Raw genomic sequence first — 27891 nt, forward strand, 5'->3', positions numbered from 1 at the left:
TACAGTGTCATTTTGGAACAAAAAACCCCAAAATGAAACCATAACATATGCTATCTCTAAAATGCAACCCTCCCAGCAAATGATTTTCTTAAATGTTAAAATTATTCCTCCCAACTTGGCATGGCTGGAGATCAGATTGCTATGGTGTCAGATGTGTAAAATTGTGATGCTGGAACTCCAAAGCGCCAGTCACAGTCGCTATAGTGCAGGAGTATAAAAAGTCGTTTACCTCCAGTTGGAGCGATATCTCTACAGAAGTAGTAATCACCAAAACTTCCAGAAGTGTGTTCAAAATACTTACAGCTTTACTCTTAAAAAATATGCTGAGTTGTTGAGTGAGAAAGGCATGGTTTTTACTAAGCAAAATAATTTAATCAACAGGAACTGCTACACATTGCAGGTTAGATATGTGGCACAAAAAAAAGTAATTGTCTGAAGCACCACATGGTCAAACATAACAATTAATATTTCAATTTATTTTTAAAGCAGTTAAAAATTTTCACTTGATCACAGGGTACTCAGAGGTAAAACAGGAACGTATCCTTAACCCTAAGAACCATCTTAAGCAACTCCTGTCTCCCTTTTGGCTGTAATCAGCTCTGTGCGTTTTCTGTCAGATTCCCCAGTCATAATGCTGAAAGTTGCCAAGGAGCTGTCAAATACTCTGTGGTCCTGTTTAGAGTCTGTGTCAGTCACAGGCCTCTGAATCATTTTGAGAGTTTTAGTAATGTTCTGTATAAAAGCACAGAGTTATTGATGTATATGTCTTTGTCAAAATCATTTCTGCTCACAAAGGGCTGGTTTGGCTGAAGGGACAGTTTTTATATTGAGAACGGATGACAGTCCAAGCATTCTGGGATGTGTGATTATATCTTAGATTTTCTGTAGTGGTGCAGAGTTAAGTATTTGATTGCACTGAATTTAACTTCTTCCATTAAATGGGGAGGGGAGGAATTCACTCATATGGCAAAAAAGATATAATTCAGTTACTGGTTTGCTTTGAAAATGCATTACTTAACATTGAGGTTGAGGCTTTTTTTTCACTTTCTATTTGAGCTAATGTTGTACTGCTTTGGTTTGTCTGATTTTCTTTGGGAGACATGCCAGTGTCTGCAGTGATTTATGCTGGCCACTCAAGATGTGTTCCCCCCTTTCAGGCACATTGTGGTCTGTGGTCATATTACCCTCGAAAGTGTCTCCAACTTCCTCAAAGACTTCCTACACAAGGACAGGGATGATGTCAATGTAGAAATTGTTTTTCTCCATAAGTAAGTTCATCTTTTCCTTCTTCAAATATGTAGGGTAGTGCAGAATGTTATGCTTTATAGAAGGTGTCCTCACATTTTCTAATCCTTTTCATTGTGTTCTTTGTATGATAGTATTTCCCCTAATCTTGAGCTGGAAGCCTTGTTCAAACGCCATTTTACTCAAGTCGAGTTCTACCAGGGATCGGTTCTCAACCCTCATGATTTGGCCCGAGTAAAGGTATCATTCCTGACCAAATCCCTCAAAATCCAAACAACACTCAGACAGCCACGATCAAAATTACTTTTAAATCGAGTTTTTGAAAATAGAGAGCATTCATTCTGTTTGAAAAAGACCATTTTGCGAAAAAATAATAACATGCTTTCAAAAACAGTTGGTGGTAAAAACAAAAGACTGGATAAAATATGTATTCTTTTTGCCATTATTGTGTTCTAAAACCATTTGCTTATTTGGTTCTTCCCACAAAGATCGAGTCAGCGGATGCCTGTCTGATTTTGGCCAACAAGTATTGTGCAGATCCTGATGCTGAAGACGCTTCTAACATTATGAGGTATAATGTCCTGTGGAAAGTGAAATCGGTACAAAATAATTTGTTTATATGTTACATTTCGATGGTGAATCTCTGCGGTTGTTCTTCAAGGGTCATATCCATCAAGAACTATCATCCCAAGATCAGAATAATAACACAGATGCTACAGTATCACAACAAGGTAAGTGTTAAAGCACTTATCAGTATGTAAGATTTCACTGTGTTTCTCTTGAGCTCCATAGCACATTACAATCATGACAATACCTTTTCAGCAATGATCATTTACAAACTATTTGCTAATTTTAAAGCAGTAGGAGCAAAGTAGTGTTTTGAAAACAACTTAAGCACTTACTGATCTGATGAATGGCTAAGTTCAAGAGTATTTTCATGTACTGTTTGTGCTACAGCAGAGTATAATATGAGTTTAAAGGAGTGCACTGGTGCAATTAATTAATCTTGATTATCACATTAAGTAGCGATATTTATCAGGTTCGCTCAAATAAATTTACATGACAGAACCAACCCAAGTATGCGCTATAACAGCGAACATTTTCTGTGTGGCTGGCAGACAAACCCGGTGCTTTATGACACTTACTAGACTGGAGTATCAGTGTAATTGTGAGGGCAGAAACAAGTGAAATGAGAAATATGTAAAAATAATAATAATAATAATCTGGGTTTTTGTTTTTTATATTAGAATTAATATGTTGTACTATCAGCCCAAGGATAATCTTATATTTTGTAATTTTCTTTAGCTATTTACATAAAATACAAAACATTGCACCTTTAGAATGATGTATTTGATTGATTTAATGTTAATTGTATATTCAATGAGGACAAATTATCAATAAAAAAAATATATTTTATAGCTTGATTCTGCACTTGTAATAGAAATTCAGACTTTGTGCTGTTTTGAGTTGGCTGACCAGCTGCTGGTTGTCCCATGTGTGCTTTGTATTTTCAAATTTGTAAGACATTTAGATATAGTGAGAGCCCTTTAAATAATCTTGGGCATTTGCTACGGCCAGCTAAACTGGCTATGTTTGTATAAAATGGCAGTTTTCTAGCTGTCGGTTGAGTCAAACATTAAATGGATCGTATAAACGTCCAGATTGTATCAGCTGTTTGCCAAAACGAACTGTTCCTCGAGCAGTGTCTGAACCAAACGTTTCTATGGTCTTCTTTGTTTTACGACCTTTCTGCCTCTCCTGCTCTGAAGGCCCATCTGCTGAACATTCCCAGCTGGAACTGGAAGGAAGGTGATGATGCTATATGCCTGGCTGAGCTGAAGGCTGGTTTCATTGCCCAGAGCTGTCTGGCCCAGGGCCTGTCGACCATGCTGGCCAATCTCTTCTCCATGAGATCCTTCATTGAGGTAACTCACAGGAACAGATTTACTCGCCTTGTCTGTCCATCTGAACACACCGAAGTGTCACAGATTTCATTCTCGGAACTCTGAAGATGGTTTTTGGACATGATTGAAGCTGAGGCTAACACAACCACTGTTTTATCTGGTGACGGATGGGCCAGGTCTGTGGGAATTTCACCATCCTTGTGCAGAGAAAGGCTTTCATTGCAGTGTTTACAGTCATTTTGGCATGTGTTGTTTTTGTGACAACTCATCTGGAATCTGTTCAGTGTTTCTTTGGGCCAACACTAAGGTGGTTGCTTCTATTGAAGACCTGTTTTCATGTCATAAAGATGATGGATCATCTAATAATGACCTGGCTGATGCTTTGCAGGAGAACATCTGCAGTCCACATTGGACAGATGTTGGAAGGGAAACAGTGCTGCTTTTTTTCTTCCCATATATTTTTTTTAATCCACATATGGGGTTTCCATGCCTTTTCTTCTCAGATTGAGGAGGACACATGGCAGAAGTATTACCTAGAAGGAGTGGCTAATGAGATGTACACAGAGTATTTGTCCAGTGCCTTCGTAGGCCTCTCCTTCCCCACTGTGTGCGAGTGAGTATCACTCTTTGCAAAAAGTTGTGTTTTCAAAAAAATCTAAATAACAAAATAACAATAGACGTGTAATGCTCAAAAGCATCAAGTGCTTTTGTATATTTCTTCTCTAATCCAGTGTTTTTGTTTTCCAGGCTGTGCTATGTCAAGTTGAAGCTGTTGCTTATTGCCATTGAATTCAAGTCTGAGCAGAGAGAGAGCAGGTTTGTGAAGTGAATGTTTCTGTCACAACTGTGGTAACGGTAAACTTCTTAGGGGTTTGTTTCCAGCAGTAATCATTGGATTGTCTTGTAGTAGATGTGTCCTCAGACTTAATGAAACCGATTTTGAAATAGTCGTGTTCTGGTTGGAAATGGCATCTCTCAATAGACAATAAAAACACAAATAGGAGTAGGAAATCTGAAATACATTTACTGCTTTTCATTTACATATCATGAAAAAAAATATGTCAAAAACAACTCTGAGGGTATTATGTATTTTTGTTATATATTTTCCAGGTGTATTGGGATTTTATAGCACAATCGAGTAAATAAGCTACCTTCAGTTGTTATAAAAATGCTGTATAGCATAACGTAAAACACATCAAGCATAACTTAAAAGAAATTTAACTCCTTGAAAATTGGCCTCTGTCTTTTTAAGAAGCCCCTACTCTTTCCGACCTTTAGCTGTCTTCATAATATTGTTCCTCTTTAGGTCGTTGGCAACCATTCATAGAGTGTTAGACTGACAATCAGATTACATGACAATCTCAGTAGACTTGCAGTTTTACTAGGTGTTTGCCAATTGTCGCTGTTGCTAGTCTAGCGGAACTGAGTGGGAAGGCACGCAGTGTGTGCTGTGGGTTGAAAGCTCAGCTGTAGTCTGGAGAACCAAGGAAGAGGTTTGTGGAAATAGGCGGCGCTTTGTGACAGAAAGCATTTAGGCACCCGTAAATATTTGCCACGGGAGATTCAAGGATTCCTCAGATATGAAAGAATCAAAGCAGCCCACCAGGTATGTTTGCTATGAGTCGATAACATTATAACATGATATTAAGCTCAAAAATAGTTTGTTTTTACACAATAAACTCCTGTAATATGCCTTTTAATAATCAGTAGAAAAATCTTTATTCGCATTGCAGCAATGGAAACTTTGCTAACCAACTTTTTGCTTATTTCTACTGAGACATTGATTATTTATATTTGGTGATGAGCTCTTAAGTTTTTCCTCCCTCCACAAACTCTATTAGATTCAAGTCAGGTCTCTGACTAGGCCACTAAAAAGATTAATTTAAACTGTTAGACACATGAAAATCTTTGAGCTTAATTGTATTGAGAAATAGTTTTAGACAACTAAGAAGTGGTTGCATTAAAACCTTCCTATTGTAATCAATACCATTTACAGATTTACATTGCAAGTACGCTGAGCAATCAAATTTCACATTGCGTTTCCCAAAGTTAACTGCATAGTGTTCCCTTTGAGTGTGTTTGATTACAGCCTACTCTGCCTTAGTGTTTACTACATGACAACATATAGTGGTTTTTTTTTCAATTACCTCAATTGCCAAATCCTTCCCACCCCTCCCCATTTCACCTATGTGAAATGTTTCTTTTTTGTGTGTGTGTTCTGACAAAGCTGCATGATAATGTCCATTTACAGAAATGCTCATTTTGACATTAGTGCTTCATTTTATACTAACATTTTATAACATGATGCTGTTTGCTCGTATTTCTTTCAAATTGATTCACTTTAAACAGATCCCCTTTACAGTGGCTTTCAAAGAACACACTCTTGTTAAAATGTATAGTATTTGTGATTTTTTTTTTTTTTTTTACCACAATTCATTATTCCACATCTTTGTTTTCTTCAGTTTGAGAAACAACCAATAAATCAACTAAAATACAAACAAACCTGTTAGATGTAAAAATGTAAAGTAAAAATATTAGTAAAATAAAAGCTTACAATGATCTGTATTCATGTGCATTTGTTTGATAGGAGTCCATCAGCATCCCATTCTGCAACCTTTGAAATACTTCATAGTCGGACGTCTTGTGAATCAATCATTTGTTGAGTTGGACTTACTGTAATGCTAAAAAAACTAAATTCATGTTCACCTGCAGATGTCTGACAAAGTATTATATTTTTGGTTGAAAACTGACTGGTATTAAGACCAGTTTATAATTTCCACATTCTTGACTTGAACGTCACCTTCATCTGAGAACAAATAATCCCAGATCATGCCACTGGTATGATCTGGGATTATAAAAATAACACCTGTGTGGTGTTATTTTTGTGATGCACAGTGTTGTTTGGAATTGTGGCCCAGAAGTTAAAGTTTCTTTAACTTTTTTCAACCTGCCTGACCATTTTTTGCATCATATTTCTACCTGTTTTGGAGCGACTTGTATGTTCTTTTGATTCCTATTTGACCCTCTATAGTTAAATTGATTGTAATTGTTGGGAGCTGTGAACTCAAAAAAACTAAAACTAAAATCTACTTTAAAGATGTGTCACACATGTGCATCCAGTTTATTGAAGCTTTACTTTTTTACATTTCCCCTTTCACAGATTTGTGAAATGGGGTGTATAACATCATCATACTTTTTTTGATAGCCACTGTATATTGAGTGTAATGACATCATGGTCTTTTTTTTCTTAAGTATTCTCAGGCCTTTCCATGAACTGCCTACAAAATATGTCCTACTATGCAATTGTTAAAGAGAATCTATCTTTACAGAACCTTTTAATTTTTTTTAAAGTAATCATAAGGTCATTTTTAGGAGCAAAGACTTCAGCATCGGACCGGCGTCAAATGCTGCCATATAAGGGCTATTTAGTGAACATGCAGAGAATTATGTAGCAACAGTTAAATTATCCTCTTCTTTTTATGTCATTGATAACTGTTTGATTTGAGATTTTTTCTTGTTGTTTGCAGAAGCCGAAAGCGGTATGCCCTCTACCTTATCTTACTTCCAAAGTTCCACCCAATCTCCACCACTTTAAAGCTTCTGACTTTGGGAGTTTCCCCCAAGGATATTTTTCCAAACACTTTCTCACAGGCCTCTTTTTTTCTGATTTTCTATGGTGTCCCTTGTGCTTAATGCACTAACTTCTTTGCAGGCAGAGAGAGAGAGGATAGATAAATTGGAAATGTTTGTAGAAGTGCTGTTTCTTTGTCTTTGCTGTTGTCGGTGTACCAAGGCCAAACTCTCACCCTCTTCATATCTACCTTGATTTTGGTCTTTTTTCAGTTTTGTCCTTAACCTTCTTAATTGATTTTCTTTTTTCTTCACCTTCAGTTTTTTTTTTTTCTTCAGTGTTGCTCAGTTGAAACCCTTTATATGTGTGTTTTCTCAGAGAAGATCAGCATTCCACTCATTGGTGTTTTTATATCAGTGTCAGAGCAGTACTTTGTGGTTCTTCATCTCAGAATCAGTGATTTAGTTTATGTGCAAACATGTTGGATCAGATGTGGTGTTGATAAGCACTGATCTGCTTTTGTCAACTTTTAGATAGACACATTGCTATAGACAGTGGCTGACACAGCAGCATTTTTTTTTGCTGTCATGGATTTAACACCAATCTCACATCAACCTATTATGCTGATAATGCCCCACTCTAGAAAAAGCATGGAGCTGTTGAATTTGGATAGCTGTAGATTGATCAAAACTAAACTTTAAATTCACAAGCACCACAATTCACTTTTGCATTCCATGACCCTGTCATATTCTGTGCGACATGTGTATCCATTTGTGAATGTTTGTGTGTCTGAGTATGCGTGACTACCTTGAGAGGATGATTTATTATTTTTTTTTTTTGTGGGTGAATGCGCATTTTGTTTTCTCCATGTGCGTCTCAGCCACCATGTACAGTCATGCTTGTACGTCTCTTGAGTAGATGTGCCTAAGTGAGGTCACTTCCTGTCAGTTTGGTGTTTGAGAAACAATCCAACTGCACAGAAGTTACTGCAACCGTCTGCATCTACGTACCTGTCCTTATACCTGTACTGCGGTGGCTATGCCTTTCTGTTTGATTCCTGTCCTCTTCATGCTGTTTGGTAACTGCATGCTCCAATACAGTCACATAAGATGTTTGATGCTTGCCTTGTTGCTCACAATGTGAGGTTTTGTAACTTTGACTTTCACCAGTTTATACCTGATTTCCAAAGATGTCATGGATTGGTACGCCTATAAAATCTCAGATTTGGGCAACAATGTTTGTGGAACTGTATTAGCTGAATTAGTAGATGTACTTTTTACTACATAGCATGCCAGAGATACTGCCTGTCTACTCCTCTTGGGCCATCCCATACGAGGGACTGTATATAATAGTCATGGAAATAACAATTAGATCTGCATGACTGGTGCAATATGATCACGGATATGAGTAGAAAATATATGTATGTGTGTATATATATAGATATATATCTATATATAGATATATCTATATATCTATCTATATATATATAGATATCTATCTATCTATCTATCTATCTATCTATCTATCTATCTATCTATCTATCTATCTATCTATCTATCTATCTATCTATATATATATATATATATATATATAATCAGCCATAGAGTTATGATTACCTGCAGATCGTCTGTGACTGAATGATTCTCTTGACACAGCATTGTCTTATAGAGTGTTTTACGGCATAAACTGCCTTGAAAAGGTAAAAAAAACAAAACAAAAAAAAAAAAAAACACAACAACAGTAAGTTCACAAACTTCTCAGATACATTATTGGAAGATCTGAGGATATGCGGACACATTTTTTGGCACCTTCCAGCAGGAATGCGTAAAAAGTTTACTATTCAATTCATCCTTTGTTTCACGAGTATAATCTCACATTTTGGAAAATTAAAGCCTTCAGACTCAATACACCCTACTGTAACTCCACTGTCAATGCTTATAGAACAGATTAGCTGTCTGTCTTCACCTGTGTCATTTCACATGGTTGGAGCATATGAAGTGAGTGGACTTGGAGTATTCCTCTCTCAGGATTTTCTAGACTAGTTGTTTTTTTTTTTTACCCTCTCATCTTCTGTTTACCCCCTTTAAGAGGATTTTGTTATGACCATGGAGATGACAATGGAAGTTCAAGTAATTATTTGACTTATTCACTTGTCATCCTTTGGAAAGACTCAGTAATGTATTTTTTCAGTTGTCTGGTGGAGTTAATGTGGTTTTAATTTAATATCTCCTGGTATTTGCTCTTTTAACAATGTTTCCAAGGCCTTTGAAAGACAAAGTGGCCTTCAGAGTCACAGATTCTCCATCACATTTATGGTGAACATGTGTGTTTCCATATTTTCATTCTTTGCCTCACTAAAAATCCAGATCCAGTTGTTAGATGCCGAAGAACTGAGCAATAGTAGTTTTCAGTTTTTGTGGAGTTTTCTCAACTTTACGTGTTTATTTCAATGGTTGAGGAACACTGTCTTTTTCTGTGATTCCCAAAGTACTGATTGTATGGCACATAGATTAGTTTGATTAGTTTTTTGTACTTTTACCAGTGTAAGATAATGCTACCGAAGTGAAAGATACATTTATTTTAAGGCTTTTTTACATATCCTTCCTAATGACGCCAAAAAATGTGTCTATGTCTGCAAATCGGGAACAACCACAACATCTAAAAACATTACCACATGTTCTTCTGGACCCAGAATATTTGTACTAGACACCCCCAGATGTTTCCTTTGTAAGATCTGAGTGTCCAGGACAAAGAAGCCTTTTTACTGGCAAACGGGGATCTCCTTAATATTAAGTGGGAGTTCATAATGTTATGGCTGATTGATGTTTGTTTTATTTTCTCAATGTTACTGTTTCTAGAGCTCAGAGGAAAGATTGTTTTGTGTTAAATAAAAAAAAAAATCAACTGTCTAACATGTGTCTATAATTATTAATGTAAATCAAGACAATAAGGAAATATCTCCTCTTTTTTAATTATTTAAAAAAGTATGAGAGACAAAAAAAAAAACAAAAAACAAAATAATTTGTCATCTGAGCTTATATTTTGACGGAGTGTAATTTTTAAAGGGTCGTTGGTTCGATGTTTCAAAACCTTAGTTGACACCCATATCATTGATGATTGTTGCCTTCAGGTAACCATTAATGACCAGTGCGCGCGCGCGTGTGTGTGTGTGTGTGTATGCGTGTGTGTATGTGATTACAGTATATATGTGTGTATTCTGTGTTGTAGTCTAATTAATGGGGAATGATACAGCCAATCACTGTAAGAGTTTTGAATTGAATCCACTCACCAAAAAAAACTATAATATTAGAATATATCCTGTGATGCAACATTATTCTAGTGAAAAATAGATATAAATATTAACTTTGTATTTTTTTATTATATTAATTTAAACGGTAATACTACTTTAAAGGGGACTTATTTAAATTTTTCTCATCTTTTATTGTAACCAATAACATATTTCGTATTGCTCTCGAATATATTTTCACAAAAGTTGACAGAAAGAGCTGTTCATTCCCTTGCATCCTGCTGTCAATTACTAACTGAAACAAGTACTATAACTGTACATTCTCTATACTGCAGTCGTGTCTCAGTGGTCATCATAACATAAATTTTGTTTTGCCAAGATGACTGTATTTGAGTGCTGAGACTAAAACCACTCCATGGCCATGATTTTAATTCTTTCTGCCCTCGTCCCTTTTACTTGTACCTCTCTGTCCCTCTTCCCACCCACTGACCAATCCAGTATCATTTTGTGAGAAAGAAAAGAATTAAAATTCAGTGTACGATCATACTGTTGCACATTTTGTCCATCTGTGTCTCACATGCACAAATTGCCCTCAAGCCAAGGAGATATACCTGTTCTTACTAACCTGACACACGTGAAACCACTAAATTAGAGTGGAGTAAACGGAAAGATGAAACTCAGTTCATATCAACACTGTCCCAGTCAGATTGAAAGCCTTAACAAGTGTGTGTACCATTCCTCTTGATTAGCGTGTTGTGGGCATGATCTGAGTAATGTCTGGACATTAACAAGCCTTTTTTTTTTTTTTTTTTTTTTTTTTCTGTCTGTATGTCCTTGATTTCCCAGCATCCTCATCAATCCAGGCAACCACGTCAAGTTGCAGGAGGGAACACTGGGATTCTTTATTGCTAGCGATGCCAAAGAAGTAAAGCGGTAACTATGCATCCCTGACGGAAAAGAAACCCCCCAAACGAATCTAGGGATTTAGGAATTGAAGTGCTTAACATTTTCCTGTCATTTTTAGAGCATTTTTCTACTGCAAAGCTTGTCACGATGACATCACAGACCCCAAAAGGATCAAAAAGTGTGGCTGCAAGCGACGTGAGTATCTGTCCTGGTACTGGACGCCACTGGCACCTTTCTCCTCCCCGTCCTCCCATCCCTAAACCAACTTGTGGGTTTATTTGTCTCTTTTTTTAGCACATCAGGTCTCTACAACACAAATCTAAAAGCCTCTCATTGTGCCATTGTTATTCTGTTCAGTGCTAATGTGTTTTATGTCATCACACCATTATACTCATAGGAAAGTGTTTGATATGGGTCCCATTTGAACTGCCATATCATCCATTATGGTAGGCTCATTTGTCCAGAGTTTCTTTGTCCTTTGGTAAATATTTAAATGTTGTTGTCACAGTGCATCTTTCCTTGAGAGTGTAAGCAACAAATAGCGACTTACCACTAAGAATAAGTTAAAAATGAAGGAAAAGTGTAATAAAAACAATATATCAAATTGCAGTAGCACTTAAAATGGCATTATTGACAGACTTAAGAAAACAAGTTTTCTTTGCAATGTTTGAAACAATTAATAGCAGTATATCCAGCAATTTGTACTCTTATAGCTCTACATCATATTAAATATATTCAGATATATTACCAAGTCATTTTACATAATAATGAAAGCAGTTATTGTTGAGATCAGCTGCTCTTCTAAAGAACTTCATGTACATCACCCTCCACACTTAGATGTGTAAAAAGTCTTAAAATCATGTGCATCATACTCATATTTCATATAAAATAAATGTAACTAAAGCCTTTTTATATAATTTTAACGTTTTCAATGTCTAGGAGCTTCAGTAATTTATGAGTTCCTGTTTTTCTGAGATGTAATTACCTAGACACTCTTCAATATGGGAAAGACAAAAATAATACGCTTTTTGAGTTAGCCAGATGAATAGTGATTTTCATAAGTGCGGGAATGTCTACTAGAAAATCCTCAACAACTATTTGATTAATATAATGACAAATTATTTCAGCCAATTGATGACTGTTGACTTATCTCTCCTTCAAAAATCAAAAGCAACTTTATTTTAATTAATTAGTTTCAACAATCAAATTTGGCATTTATTGCAGATCATAAAATAAAATTCAGATAAAAAATTCCAATACTGAAATGTGAATTATAGCCACATATTAGGTGCCAACTTCCAACAAGTCAAATGTGTATACAGTGAATGTGTACAAGTTTAACTACTTAATCAGCAAGGCATCTTAATACCCAGTATGCTCTGAATGTCAAATATGATAAGACTGAACTGGAAATTAACTAAAATAGGACTAATTTCAGTCTTTAGGAACTTGAGAAAACCCATTTATTTAAAATGTTTCAACAGTGAGTGTGACTTTTCCATTTAAATGAATTACATTTATTGGCCATTTTGCATTGTTTTTATTTTTTGTGGATGGAAAATGATTTATTTAAATGTTGACAGAATCACAGTTACATGTGGTTGATACACCTTTACAAGGGTCTTGGAAAAACTTGGAGGGTGCTGTACATGATAGCCATTGACAACATACGGTGCAGAACTTTTGTCTGTAAAATTTCATTTAGATGTAGCATTGTAAACATAGCATAATATTTGTACACGTCAGTTGTCAGTTAATATTAGCTAATTGGTAGAAAAAAAAGAAAACAAGGTAAACGTTAGATAATTTAAAATGCTGTCACAGACAGACACTGTAATTTGTCTAGATTAAAAATATACTCTTAAAATTTTCACATTTTTTTCTTTTTTTTTTTTTTTTTTAAATCTGCCACTTATGTTTCAAGTAGAAAAAAAATCAGGATTCATAATATGTTGTGGACACAACAATATCTTGAATGATATTATCTAAGTTGCACCAAAAGGTTGCATTTGTAGAGGCTGTGGAACCCTGCCCTGCAGTATGTTCTGGTATATCATGTTCTGTTGTCCTTTATTGTTTTTGTTTCCATGTTTCTTTATGACCAGTGACAAACTTTTGATGTATTTCCTTCCCTGCTGCCATTGGAAAACACCTCTTTATTTTAACTACTCATTGGTAGTGATTTATTGTGAGTAAAACACAAATGGGTGTCTTATTACCCAGAGTGCAGTGTGTTTTATATTTTTCCTCTTTAGCCAATAGTATATTGTATCTATGTTGCATGTACCAGTGTAGCTTCTGCATCCCTTTCCTCGCCTCTCATTTCTTACACTGTGCTCAGACCAGACCAAAGCGAATGAGCATAAATCAAACTTAAAACCAACCTCAGGGCTTCTCCTATTTTCTTTTACCGACACACAGATTAGCTTAGAAGAAAAGAAATGAAGTTCAACCTAATTGGATGTGACTATCGACCTTTGCCGTTTTTGGTCCCAAATTGAGAATCCATCTAATCTCATCTTCTTTATGTATAAACCAATCTGCTCTGAGATTTTTGTCATTATCCCGCAATAAAATAATTTAAAAAAACAAGATGTCAAAGTGTAACCATATAGAGCTGGTGACATTTAAATTGACCTGTTTTCTTTCAAAAGGACATTTGTGCGGCTGTTCTTTTTTTTTCTCTCCCAGAGAGCAGAAGTTGTCCTTGTGGGAAGTTCTGTTAAATCCTAACAAGCGAAGTTGCCAAAACACAATCAAAACAATCTGGTCTCTTTCTTGTCCCACTTTTTTCCTGTGACCTCAGCCCCCATATTTCCTCAACTCTGACTGAGTTTTCAGAGATCATCTTCTCCCTTCAGACTTGAAATGCCGCTGCGACAGTGTTGCACGTTTCAAATCTGGAAAGTCGTTGGGCTCTTTATATTTTAGACTCGCTGCCCTGGGTGATAAGTCCTTTAGAAATGCAGAAACAATAAGTGTCATAGCATTCTGCTGCCACTAGATGGCGATACTCTTCCAGTCATGTACAATACTAAATGTAAACGTTGTCGTCTGTGGAGGAAACTCAAATCTCCTGAAAGCTGTTCAGCAAAAATACAAGGATAGATGTGTGGATTTGTCAAATACATGTAATCAAAAATTGAACATGTCTTACAGATTTAACCACACCTAATTTGTTGCGTCATTTTGTACTCTTTGATGTCTTATGTTTACATGATACATTCATTGCTCAAAGGATTTGAGCCAGCTGTATCACTTTCCTTGCACTCTTGCTGAATAATTAAAAGAAAAAAACAACAACAAAGCTTTTGGAGGGGATTTACATCAGAATGCTGCTCTCTTGGGGACATCCTTTATATTCAACATATCATCTCCGAATGCTTCTGTTTGAGTGTGATGTCCTCCGGTGAATTGTAAGAGGGAGGGACTCATCAAACACCCATGCAGACATTTTAACTCGGTTTATGTTATGTTGAATCATCAGTCAGAGATGCCCTATAATGAACAGCTCATGGTCCTCGACTAGAATCTGGTTATCTGTGAAGTCAGAAGTGAAAGACATTGTGTCAGAGTGTGTGTGTGAGTGAGCGAGTACATGTATGAGTGTCTTTTGTTCCCCATCTCTCCCTTTCCATTTTGTTAGAAATCCTCATTGTTACTTATATATACTGTGTACCAAGTGGCCATGCAAAAACTCTGAGTTTCAACAAATTCAGCATGATGTTACAGTCTCACTGCACATGTTTGCCCATGGCCTCCCCCCAGAACTGGTTCATTAATGTGAACAGTTATCTCCTTTCCCTGTTGCTCACAGCAAAGCTGCACTTTTTGCATGCTGTTCAGATGCTCACGAAGCATACGTGCATGCTACTCGATAAAACAGTCCCTGGTGCCTTCTGCCGAGTATTTTAAACCTATTGCTTCATTCAAGATCTGCTTTTCCAATCTGAGTCATGGGTCACGGATGTTGAAAGTGTCTTTGCACGGGTGCCAGACTGTATTACTGTGCTGTCTATTTGCACCCCTCCATTGAGAGAATGGGGATCATGGACTGTTTCTGCCCAGAGTCACAGCAATCTACAGATGCAGCTCTGGGGATTTTCACTGCTCCCCCTTGGGTTCAAGGTTTCATACAATGCAGACCAACACATAGCCATGCATATGTGGTTGACTGATCATTAATAAGTTTAAGGTAATGCAATGTTACTTATGTAACAAATAATATAATTTACCAATACAAATTAAATTCTAGGCTGTTCTCAATTTGCCTGGAAAGTCAGACTTAGCTTAATTCATACTTTAAGGGTCTCTTTAATAAGATTTCCTGATTACAAACTAGAAATTCTGGTTTTTGAGTGCAAATCGAGTGGACTACTTCCCTTTGGTATCAGTACTTATAAGACCAGTTGTCAAAGTATTTATTTCTAGCCTTCTTGTGAGCAGACATTGTTTATTTGTACTGGAAGCAAAGGTGATGTCACACTGTATGTGAGACTACTGTAACTATAGAACATCTTTACACCAAATACAGATCCTTATGTGATACAGTTTTCTTTATAATAACTTTCTCTGAGTTTGCGACATTAAAGTAGTGAACAGTGAGTTTCTCTGCAATGTGGCAGTGCTCAAATGAGGAATTCATTGATCAGAAAAAAAGGATTAGATTATTGAGTTTCTGACTTCTGGCCAGGGTCTAAAATCAGGCAGTTTCAGCAGATTGCTTGGTGCAGCTCTAATCAAAAGTGATATTTCAAATAATACAAGCAATTATTTGTATAAGTTAGTACTTGAATAAAGCCACTTGGTATTAGTTAACTTATACCACAAGTCATAAAAAGCAACAAAGCTCTAAGCTGTTGTTAAACAGGTTGAGTTTATCATTGATTTTTCCTTCTACCGGGGGAAAAAAAAAAAAAAAAAGCCATTTCTCCCTTCAGAGTTGACCAGGTCTTATTAACACAGCATAACAACACCAAAGTAATCCATTAAATGTTTATACAATAGATTAGCAACCAATCGACATGGCCAGCAGACTGAACACCCTTTGGGGAGTGGAGCAGTGAAACTGCAGGCTTTGGAAAAAGCATGAAGTGACCAGTCTAGTAAAGTAGAGTAGTGTGATGCCATGGACACAGGCTCCGGCTGCATGATGGGATACAGGTACGTGATCCGCTCCGAAGGCAAACGGATAGAAGATGTACAAATGTATGAAAGAATGTACATATAAGGTTTGCTGCTGAAAATATTGCTCATGCCTCTTTTTCCTTGAATGCCTCCCCCCTCACTCTCCCCTTGTTTTCTGCCTCTCTTTCCCATAATTACATAGTTTTGTCTTTTGAACTTGTTTCAGCCTTAGCACACAGCTTGACCTCCTTAAGAATCAGAAGTTTTCCGGAACCCATCCGATTGTTACATTACGAAAGCTTTTCACCTTTGTCAAACAGCAAAACTGAGTGAAATTCGATGAATTAATTAGTAAATTGCGATCTCAAAAATGCATTTTGACGCAAATCGGGGCTCAAGTCTGTGGAGCAGGTGACTAAGGCTTGCACTTTCTGATACAGTTGCCTTCCAACTTCCCCTTAAATGAATATTTCTCCTTTTGCCATTAACCTGCTGCTTTTCCTCTCCTCTCATCCCAAAACATGACTGTAGCCAAGATGTCCGTCTACAAACGAATGAAACTGGCATGTTGTTTTGATTGCGGCCGTTCAGAGCGAGACTGCTCTTGCATGTCAGGCAGTGTACATAGTAACATGGACACCCTTCAGAGGGCCTACCCACTTTCCTCTGTCTCTGTTCATGATTGCGCAACCACTTTACGTGCCTGTAAGTTACACCGCCCAACACATGCTGTTACATGTCTGTGATGTGTAGTTTTCTTTTTTTTTTTTTTTTTCTCATGCGGAGGTGTTCAGTGTGTCTGTGTGTCGTCTACGTGGCGTGACCTGTTTCTTGTGACACCATAGTTTGTGAAGCTGTGGCCGATGTGAATTTTGTTTTAGGATTACACATTGGCTATTTTTGTTGCTCTACATTGCGGTATCATGTTTCAAAATGGTAGTTTTGAGTGGTTACAATGTAAGTGGTGGTGTGGCTCTGTGGTGGCTCTGTACAGTACTGTAGATACGTGGCTACCGCATGCTGCGCCAGTCATGCAGTTGTGTGAAAATGTCACCTCTCAAGCGTGATGTTAAATGTTTTTTAACTGTTCAAGGTAAGACTTCTGCACATACACCGATGGCGGTTCACTAGCAATAATTGTATTGCTGTAATTTGCTGATTGTTGCATAATTGTCTGATGTTTTTAAGAGACTTTTAAGTTCCTACAATATTTTGGTTAGATTTTTTTTTTAATTCTTTTTAACATTTTTCTGCATCTTTTGTTCAGCTGCGCAAATATTGAGTTTATTTTTTTTAAATAAGAAGCAGGGCAAAACGAATATTTATTTGAGACTGTGGTCCAGGAATGTAAAATAAAAGTGCAGTGTATATACTGTGCTTTTGTTTTTAGACTTATTTTTGTGCTTTACACTGTATAGATTTTTTTTTCCACATATTTACTGCTTCTAGAAAGTGAAAAAGTGCAAAGCACACTTTGAAGAAAGTTATTTCCTCCCACACACTATGCTGCTCCTGAACTCCTTGAAGGCCTCGTTAATGGTTCAGGCTTTTCTTCTGTTCCTATATTCACCAAAACATATTCCTTGCCTTGTGGCTAGTTTGGCACATCTCAGAGAATAATAATAAAAAAAAAATCTCACATTTGACCGCTTTTTGACCAGTAAGTTAACTAATTAAAGCAGACTTTTGTACTTTAGAAAACTGCCAAAATTGAGCATTTCAGAGAGAAGGCAAAAACAAAAAATGTTTTCAGGAGATTTTTATAGGGTTCAATGATGTAATGCATGTATCTGACACACATAATAGGTAATTTTCTTCATTTTTAAGACAGTTTATGAGATTGTATTGATGATGTCTCATTCAGCTTGCATTTTGAGTGTTCTTTTTGTTGATAACTTGTGGATGGATCACAATTAACACTTTTCACATTAGGACTAAACAATTTGGGTGAATGATATAAAAAAAAACTGGGGGGTAAGAAAAGGAGGTTTTGTATCAAAAGAAAAAAAAAAGAGCAGAAAAAAGCAAAGCAGTGATGTTGGTTTTATTGAGAAAAGGTGAGAGGACTCCAGCTCCCGATTAGACCTTCCTTTCCTTTTTTCTTAACAAGAGGACGTGGAAATACTAAATTGTCTGTCAATTAGACATGGCAGCAGTAAAGCCTTGCTATCAAAGTCTTGGGTTCAGACGTACAGATCTGATTTCCTTTTCAACATTCTCCCACCGTCTGCCGACTCAGCCTAGATTAGTGTCAAACACAGCATGATGAGTTTGGCTTGGCCTCTTGTAGTTGGGCCTGCGCTGATATCCCTCGGTACCAATTACTGGCCATTACATGGTTACTGATCTCACTTTTCCTTCAACCCTCAGTAGGATTTAGGGAAAGCCTCCTCTGTCTTAGATTTCTTTCCCTTCTTAAATCTGAATGAACAAAGAAAGATTTTAGTGACGGAGAGTACTGGGCTTTGTCAAACAGGGGTGGTTGGATTTCCCCCTCCTACTAAATGGAGAAGAAAATATAGATTTATTTATAATAACCCCAGCTTTGTTCACAAGTTGATTTTAGACACGTTCATTGAAGTTGATGAATTGGATCGGAGTTTTTTAGTTAGTACAGCCTGTTCTCCAATTCAAGGCAGGCATACCACACACACACACGCTTTTTTACTCTCTTAAAACTTCAACATTTGTTGTAGGTTAATTCAGTTGTGTGGTTACTCGTTGTCTTTCCAATTTAAACATTGGAAAAATACAGTACATGACATAAACCCTGAGAGGTAGTTATGTTGAATTAACAGATTTAAAAAAAAAAATAAAACAATTCTATTACCAGTTTCATGTATATTAAGTGTCATAAATGATACTTTGGTAGTTTCTGTAGAATTGTTCGTTAAAATATAAATTTCAGTCGAGGAAAGCCTAAAGGAAAGCCTAAAATTGCTGACTTTAGAGACAAATGGGACTAAAACAGTTACCTAACAATATTACAACACAGTAAAATATGTGGCCAGTTTAGGTTGTTTTATAATCCTGACTCCATATATAGAGTATTATTTATTTGACTTAACGCTTGTTCACTTGTGTGGACATATAAAGCTATATTAGAAAAATAATTTCAGGGTTTTTTTTATATATGCAGCATAGATGACTGAGCAATTTATAAAAAAACAGAGAAAATTATGAATGAAAGAGATAAAAATCTAACCTAAATAATAATTTTGAGTTCTTTTGTGTAAATGCTTAATTCTTCACATATTGTTTCTGCTTGTGAGCAGATAGTCACCACAATAACAACAATAAATAAAAAAATCTCTGAAAATATGTGAAATGGTTCCAACATGGATTGTTTAAAAAAAGAGAAAGAAGCCCATATGTAGCAGACACATGGACATGGACTGTGGACTTTGGGCAATGAAGATGCTTTCAGGCGTTTCTACAGCCCCCAGGCCCGTGTGGGAGAGCGCATTATGAGTGCATTCACTTTAATCTTTGTGTCTAAGCATGTGTGTGAATCTACATCTCATCCCAAAGGATTTTTATCTGTTTTGACACAGAAATTATGTTTGCATTTTCATTTTCCCAGCCTTGCTGGTTTGTCACCAAACTTGCCTTGACAGCTGCTGTCCACCAGGCAGGCTTGCCCCCCCACAACCCTTCATCCTATGATGCTGCAGTACGCCCCAGATGCTAGCCAGTTAGTCTGCTGCCTTTGTGGTGCAGGCAGATTGCTGGAGACAGATGCCAGGGCCACTGTGGGTCCCTGTTTTGAAGATCTGTGTCGTAGGTCAGCCCTGGGCCCTCGCTGTGACCTTTTATTGCTGGGGGATAGTTTGGGGAAAAAAAGAGCAAGGATCTTCAGCAGCTCTGAGCTCAGTTCAAGTGCCCACTGCAGTAGCAGTTTGAGGAAGTACCAGTTTTTACTATCTTGCCGGTCAAGGTCAAAAGCGGTAATTCCTGGAGAATTAACAGCACGGACATAAACGGAGAACATGGTCCGTCCTTCTCAAGATTGGAAGTGCAGCATTAAATTCACATTTGGAAAGATCCCAGTTTTTAAAATGTGTGTTTGTGCCAGCCGTCTGGACTGCATGTGTGAAGAAGTCAGCGCTCTGTCAGTTTGGGTGTAGCATGTTCTCCATCCACTTCAGAATGATTCTTCTTGTGTATTATTTTTTGTCTTAAATACAAACTAAGTAATCCTTGACATTTTTAAACACACGTAACAACATTCTATTTTTTCTTTAAATATATACGTCTATATATATATAAAAAGTTATATCTGCACTATATGCATAATGTTACATTTATCTCTTCAGAAATTTTATGAAATTTACCATTCGACGTCATTTCATCTTTCTACAAGTTTAGTACACTTTCCTAGAGGCATGGCTCACTATAAATGTACATTTTTTTTATTACTTTTTCCATTTTTGTTTTGCCATCAACCATTGACTTTTTAGCACTGCTGTCTGAATTTTGTCATTCTGTCTCCTCTTTATTTTTAGTTTTTCCTCATCCTCTTAAATCATAACACATCTGATTTTGCTTTGGTTTAATCATTTCCACCACTCTTGTGTTGATGTGTCCCTCTGTGTGACCTGCTACTTGTCTTTGCAGTCTCCTCAGCTAAATATAAGTATAATGGATTTGTCAGATCACGTAAGTGTGTTCTCTGCCCTTCTCCACTCTGCTCTAGCTTTGTGTTTAGACTGTAGCCACCCTCATCACGTCAGATAGTGTTTGCTTTGTTGTCCCAAATTCCTTTAGAATGTAATTCTGTTGTCTCTGTGTCGTACAAGGAGCCAAACTGTAGATATAAACTGAAATTAAAAAGTGTCATGTTAAATATTTCACAAACCAGTAAACATAACCGTAACTACTTTATCTAATCACATATTGACCATAAATTAATGCATTCTTGGTGTTTATACATAGTAGAGATAAGTATTTTTTTGTGTGTTTTCTGAATGGCATGGAATGTAGTTCCATGAAAAATTATTCTTCTATTCTATTTTGTATTGTGCTGCATGTAGCAGCAGATGGCGCTACAACACCACGGAACAGTGGAAGCCAAAAAGAGGCTGGCGTTCGATTCAAAGCTGATTGCAATCTAGGTAAATCTGTAGTATAAAACTGCTAAGTTAATTACTTGTCACTGTATCAGATAAGAATAAGTTTTATTTTTAAAGACTAATTGTCATGTTTAACATTTTATGTTTTTTTTCTTGTTTGTTTTTTTACTTATAAGGCACACTGATATTTAAAACATTTTTTGTTTTCCTTTTGAAAACAAATAATGGCTTCTTTTTGAGCAGAACTAAAATAAATTGCATCGATATCAGTTTTATTTTTAACTGCATTAACACTAAATTGCATGGCTTAAAGAGCAATCCCACTCCTGTGGCGACGCAGTTGAAGAACAAAGCTTGTTCATGCGGCTAACACTTAAAGCAAAGCCAGCTTTGCTCACGTGGAACAGTAAACATTTTTTAACTGATACGCCCCCCCGCCGCCTCATCATCCAGTTTACGTTGGGACACGGCGATCTGATAAGGTTTGCATGCAGGACAGTACCATCACGCGATTAGCATTTCAAGAAGGGACAGTTGCCGTCTGGGTTGTTCAGGATGCACAGTGGACCTGCCAGGGTGGGTAAGCACTGTGTAACGCTGCACGTGTTTGACAAGGGCCAGATGAATCCAGGAGCTATCGGTGGCGCCCTGTGAATCAAGGCGGCAGCTGACGGCTGGGATAAACGTCTGTTTATTGCTTGGGGCCACCCAAGCCTGCTCTCTCGCCCAAACAACCAACCGACCAACCATCTTTCTGTACCAAGCAGAAGAAAAGGGCTTTGCAATCAACTCTGCAAGCAGATCTTTTACTTGCATTCCTCGTTTGTCTTCTTGCAGTGTGCCGTGACCTCTGCAGTACATTCAGATGTACAGGTCAAGACTGCAGTCATAGTCAGATTATATGTATGTATGTGTGTGTCTCTCGTCACATTGCCGGATGGACATTGGCTGTATGTATACAAATTATATGTGATCATGTTAAATATGTCACTTTGTCACCGGACTTGGTGATTGTCATTTGCAAAATCGAAAGTAAGCATACTGTTTGGGAATAGAACAAAGATTTTTTTTTTTTATTAATCTTTATACATAATCCAAAAGGAAAGCAATAAATCTTTAATGGCTAAAAGGTTTTGCATTAGTAATATTTATAAATTATTAGTTGCAGTTTCGTTTTTCTCGAAATGAAAGCACTGTTTTACACATTATGCTTGAAATGACAACGCCTGATTGGATTTGACTGGATTGAGCTGAGTCGTGTCTCTGCTTTGTGTTAGCAGAGAGAGAAGCACAAATGAGAAACAGAACTGAGAAGCTTCTAATTAATTCATGTTTGCCACTAAATGCAAAGTAAATGTCACTAGGAACATTTCTGTTAGAGTTTCAACACCAGTTTCAGGGGGGAAAAGATGTGATCACTGCTTTTATCTCATGACCTCGGTGCTTCTGCTTTTAGTTGAAACTAAAATAAGTTAAAGAAAAAAAGAAAAAAAATAGCAAACTGATTATTGCAGCTACCTTACATATTTTTTAAAATTCTTACACAGTATACATATAAATTGGGACAAATTTTAATAAGTAAAATCGTATTTGTAATAAGTGCGATAAGTAGAGACCAACGCAGGCTTTTGCACTCAGTTTTTCCTCCCGTTTAACAGCAACGAATGGAGTGCGGCGATCCTTTTAAAGCCAATCATTACATTCACGAGCTCCATTTCTGTCTCCAGCATTACCAATGCATTGCCTCCTAATGCTCTGCACCCCAACTAAGACCTCCTGGTCAGTTGTGGAGCAGCCAGCATCCCCCTTGTTAATTACCGTAAAGGATGCTCCCTCCGTATGGAGCTGGGAGCTGACCCCGCGCCATCACGCCTCGAGATCTCAGGTCTGGTAGAGATGACGGCCAGCCTCCGATCCAGGCCTGCCGTCTGCCGGTGAAATGCTGCTACCAACACAGTGATTAGTCACATTAGGCTCTATATGTTGTCCCCATTTACCAGGAAGCATCTTTCTGTATTTCTACCTCTTCCGTTTCTTGTTTGCTACACGACTGTTCACTCGACTGCCGATGCAGCTGTCGTTGCCCGTGCCGTTTTGCACGGATTTGCCTCCCAATCTAATAGTTATCTCACTAGTTGACTTTTGAGCTACTAGAAAACAATTAAAACAAATTAACCAAAAAGAGATTTACTTTTTAAATTTATTTTCAGAAATGTTGCAGACATGGTGATCTTTGAGGGAAAAAAAAAAACAAACAAAAAAAAAATCTCATGAAAAACCTTTTTAGGATGTGATTTAAAGCTTATAAAAATGTGTATGCTCAAGTGTTATTTATGTATAATTTAAAAAAAACAAAGAAACATCGTGTCAAATCTTTATGGACAAAAAGTAAAGAGCAGAATGTTTTTACTTAAAATGAAATCAAAGAGGAGAAACTATGGGGGAAAATGACGCATTATATTTAAGGAGAAATAATTATTTACAAAGTGAAAACAGCTTAAGTTGTTAGATACTGTGAAAATCCATCTCCACAAACAAAATATCATAAAATGACAAAGTCATATTTCTTATCTTTTACCAGAAGAATTAAGTGCTTCACAAGATCAGGTGTTCAAATAATAATACGATTCTACATGCTCGGAACAGTTGCGTCCTGCAGCGTTCACATTGATTTGCACTAATATCATGCTGTGTTATTGATTTCTAACCAAAGGACTGATGGGGGTTTGAAGTGACGGTGCACTTGGCTTGGCTAGCGCAGATTGGAGAGAAGTATGTGGATGCCTGTCTGAAAGCTCTTGAAAACGACAAGGCGACAGTAGTGAAGATCAGAGAGCTGTTAGCGTGACTGAAATCTTCAGACGGCTGGTCCTGGCCGCACTCTGGCTCTGAGACCCAAAAGAGTTTTTTTTTTTAAAAGTCTTTCATTTTTCAACAAAGCTAAACATAGCTGACAAGAAACTAGGAGAGAAGTGCCTGTAGAACAACGTCCTGCGAATGCATCGAAGCTTTACACACACATCGAATTTCAACAGAAATCATTCATCTCATTAAAACGTATAACACCAGTCATGACTTTCTTATACTCAATGATAATGTGCATTTACAAGCTGCTTTCAGAATTTATAGCCCACTAATCCATAGCTTGTTAATGTTCCTTCACCTTATTATGTGAGCTGAACGCTAAATCCTCTTTTATCTTGGAGATAAACATGTGGAGGAGCAGTGGTGCTCTGCAGAAGGACCTGAAATTATGTTTCAAAAATAAAATTTAAGAATTTAAGATTCATTTCCACAGCACGTTTATTTCATTGTTGATGCTTTTGTGTGTGCCCCACTGACAGTGATAGTACGAGTCTTTTGCCTTCTTTCATACTACAAAGTTGAATGCACTTTGTTAGATTTTTTTGTACTAGAGTAACACAATGTAGTGCATATTTGCTAAACGAAAGGAAAAAAAAGTAACACATTTTCAAAGATTTTTCAAAAATAAAAATCTGAAAACCATGGAGTGCGAATGTATTCAGTCGCTTTTGCTACGAGGGCAACAAATGAAATCCGGCGCGGCCCACTGCCTTCAAAAAATCACCTGATTAGTAAATAGAATCCATCTGGTTGTAATTAGATCTCAGTATAAATCCAGCTGTTCTGTGAACGCCTCAGGGGTTTATTAGTGCACATCATTGAACAAACGGCATCATAAAAACCAAGGAACGCAACAAGGAGAAAACTGTGGAGAAGTTTAAAGCGAGATTAGGTTATACATGATATCTCAAGCTTTTGGCATCTCACAGAGCTCTGTTGATTCCTTCGTTTGTAAATGGAAAGATGGTGGTAGAAATGCAAACTTGCCAGGATGTGTAGGAGTTCACTGAAGTTGGAAGAAAATAATTTATCAGAGAAGTAGCCAGGGGCCCAATTTTAACTCTGGCGGAGTTGCAGAGATCCAAAGCTCAGGCATAAATATAAAATTATGCAACACTGTACATTAAGTTGAACACGTCATCCCCAAAGTAAAGTGTGGAGCTGGCAGCATCATGATGTGGTGATATCTCCCCTTAGCTGGGATGAAAATGTGTGTAAAAACTTTTTGTATATTATTCCTCTTCACAGTTGGTACATTTCTGCTGGTCTTTTATATTCAGCCCAATGAAATAGACTGGATACTGTGGTTGTAAAGCGACATGTTTGGCCAGAAACCAGAAACAAAGTGCTTGAGATCCACTTAGATGTTTGTCTTTCTCTGTACATTAATGTACCTCAAAGGAAACATAAATATAAGCGTATTTAGGATGTTTGCCTTCAATGTCAATTTTACGCTACTATGCATATTTTCTCTCCTGGCTTTTATCAGATTTATCATCATCTGTTACTAATGCTTCTATTATATATCTTCAAGTTTGACACAGAGTCATTAATAAGTTTCCTTTTCTTCTGTTTAGATTTTATTTTTGCAATATTTAATTTTATTTGAGTATTTAATTTTGTTTGCAATTACTGATTGCTAGCTGGCTACTTTTTTATGTGCGGTCCATCACTCACTTTCCCAGCTGCCTTTCCCCTATCTAACACTCTGCCCCTGTATTTGCAGTTGAGGATGAGCATCCGTCGACTCTCTCACCCAAAAAAAAGCAGCGCAATGGGGGGATGCGAAACTCGCCCAACTGCTCGCCCAAAATGATGAGGTAAGAGACAATGATCTTATTCTCCTTGCAGCCTTCAAACAGAAAAGGGGAGGGAGGAAGGATGGATGGATGGATAGAAGTGAAGAAGGGTGGGTAAAACTTGTGTCTGACAGAGATGCTGCTGATGCTGGGAGTTTCAATGGATGGGAGGGGGCAAATTAGGAGTGGCAGAAGAGCGAGGTAAGAAACTCAGCAAAAGGAAAAAAAAAAGAGAGGAGAAGTGCCCTGTTAAGCTGTGACTGTTAAGGGTGGCATGCTGTCAGCTGTTAATGACAGAGCTGAAATAATATTTCTGTCATGAAAAGCAGCTGTGAGGAGCCGTTTGAAAACTCCTCTGGCTTTAAAGTCCCAGCTGTCACCTCCTCCAGTCTGGTCCGCATGTACTACTTAAACAATGCTGGCACTAATGACACCGGCAACCAATCAGAGAGACCTGCATGGTTACTTTGCCCTCAGGCTACTGCTCTATTGTGGGAACCCCTGTGAGTACTGTTTCTGGTACTTAAGGCCATATGCAAGATGTATCCTCGCAATCAAATATGAATTTGGATATTACCTTCCTTTTATCCTGTCCCGTGGAATTAAACTGCTGTTAATTGATTTTGAAAGATAAAAGGGGCAGTGTTTTTTAATCTTTTTTTTTTTTTTTGTGCACCTCTAACTGAGAGGCTGTGTCAGATGCACAGCAGCGAGCCCAAGCTTTCACCAGTACATTTGTTTTAGACTTTAACCATAAATAATGTGTACTGATTTACTTACTTGTTATCTGGGCAACTTTCAGTCAATATTTTCGACTAACAAATATTCAGGTTTAAAAAATCTAATCAAAATCCAACCAATTTTTAAATGGTTTACTATCAACAAAATTAAATTATAACACTTTTAACTTGCTTACTCAAAATATTTTGTTCAATTATATAATTTGATTTGAAAGAACAAATCAAAAAATTTTAAAACACCAGGCAAATGCTGTGCATGTATAATTTTTCATCCAGAATCACCTTATTTAAGATATTTAAAACCTACAAGTGCAAACTGATCAATACCAAATACTCTTTATTTACAAGACTACAGTTTCACAGCTGCAGTTATTTCAACATTTCTCAAACATAAGTTTGATGAATGTTGGGACCTCCTTAGCATTAGGTTATATTTATGACTAACAAGCTCCGTAACAAAAACGTGAGAATTGGGTATGAAATGCCTAAATAGTTTCTGAAATGGTATTCTTAAACTACTTCATCAAGGTGGCATGTGAACAGCTAAAACGTGCCATGCAATGGCAACAGACGCCTCTGGCTTAAAACGTGCAGCTTGCTACCATGTTTTGACTTTGGCATTAACATTTCTTTAGAGTTAAAGCTGGACGAACCTTTTAAATCTGCTCTAACAACGTAGCATGGAACATTATTACCTGAAAAACAGCTAAGACGTTGTGTTAATTAGAAATGACTTCGTCAGACTTTAAAGAAGCTCATCTTGCTAGCTGTCAAGTCTGCTAGCATGTTAGCAAGCTTGAGCTTAGCGCTGTCGCTAAACATTGGCATGAAATGAAATCCTTGCTTCAAACTTTCTCAAGCATATTCTTAATGACGGTTCTTAAACACTCTACAATTGTAATAGCTAAAGCACAAAATCAGTTTGCTACACTTTTTTCTGTATAGTAATTTAAATTGCATATTTATTTTTTTTAATATTACCTGAGTGTTGTCCTTCTCATATATGCTGCTACACTAGTTGTGTTTTTTAATTGTTAGAGCAAAAATAATAAATTAACTCATAAAACGTTTTCACAAAACTGAAAAGACGTATATATTCTTTTGTTGTTATTGTATCTACAGATGCCTTATTGTTCTGTATTGTCTTCATATTCTGCCGTAGTTTTTTTCCTAGGATCCCTTAGGCAGCGATCTTCCTTCTGCACTTGTGTGCCTGTGTGATTTTGTCCGGCATACTTGCCCGCCTGCCTGCTTGCCTCCCCCTCAGTTCTCCACAAAACAAGGACTTAATAAGCCTTTACACTTGCCAAACCATTAGCTCGACATAGAGTCATACCCCTCAGTCTAGTTTGCAACGGAGTACCATTTTAGGATGCCCTTGCTTAGAGGGTGAAAAAAAAGAAGGAAAAAAAGAA

At 37.1% G+C, this 27891-nt stretch overlaps 1 protein-coding gene across 45 annotated transcripts in view; it reads left to right on the plus strand.

The window, feature by feature from the left end:
- kcnma1a (potassium large conductance calcium-activated channel, subfamily M, alpha member 1a) overlaps positions 1 to 27891 on the plus strand; it is a 157859-nt gene that overhangs the window by 104229 nt on the left and 25739 nt on the right. For 6 of the 45 annotated variants that reach the window (XM_016667797.1, XM_016667801.1, XM_016667822.1 and 3 more), the window contains 15 exons: positions 1158 to 1268; positions 1380 to 1485; positions 1734 to 1816; positions 1907 to 1976; positions 3015 to 3170; positions 3653 to 3762; positions 3897 to 3965; positions 6677 to 6688; positions 10814 to 10900; positions 10992 to 11068; positions 13053 to 13061; positions 16532 to 16705; positions 20618 to 20659; positions 21034 to 21114; positions 25664 to 25757. In XM_016667797.1, the coding sequence (XP_016523283.1) occupies positions 1158 to 1268; positions 1380 to 1485; positions 1734 to 1816; positions 1907 to 1976; positions 3015 to 3170; positions 3653 to 3762; positions 3897 to 3965; positions 6677 to 6688; positions 10814 to 10900; positions 10992 to 11068; positions 13053 to 13061; positions 16532 to 16705; positions 20618 to 20659; positions 21034 to 21114; positions 25664 to 25757 (1281 nt within the window). The remainder of the gene's footprint in view (positions 1 to 1157; positions 1269 to 1379; positions 1486 to 1733; positions 1817 to 1906; positions 1977 to 3014; positions 3171 to 3652; positions 3763 to 3896; positions 3966 to 6676; positions 6689 to 10813; positions 10901 to 10991; positions 11069 to 13052; positions 13062 to 16531; positions 16706 to 20617; positions 20660 to 21033; positions 21115 to 25663; positions 25758 to 27891) is intronic. The other 39 variants (XM_016667911.1, XM_016667912.1, XM_016667874.1 and 36 more) reach the window with 21 other exon arrangements.

The sequence above is a fragment of the Poecilia formosa genome, unplaced genomic scaffold (assembly GCF_000485575.1).
Source record: "Poecilia formosa unplaced genomic scaffold, Poecilia_formosa-5.1.2 Scaffold12, whole genome shotgun sequence".
NCBI lineage: Eukaryota > Metazoa > Chordata > Actinopteri > Cyprinodontiformes > Poeciliidae > Poecilia > Poecilia formosa.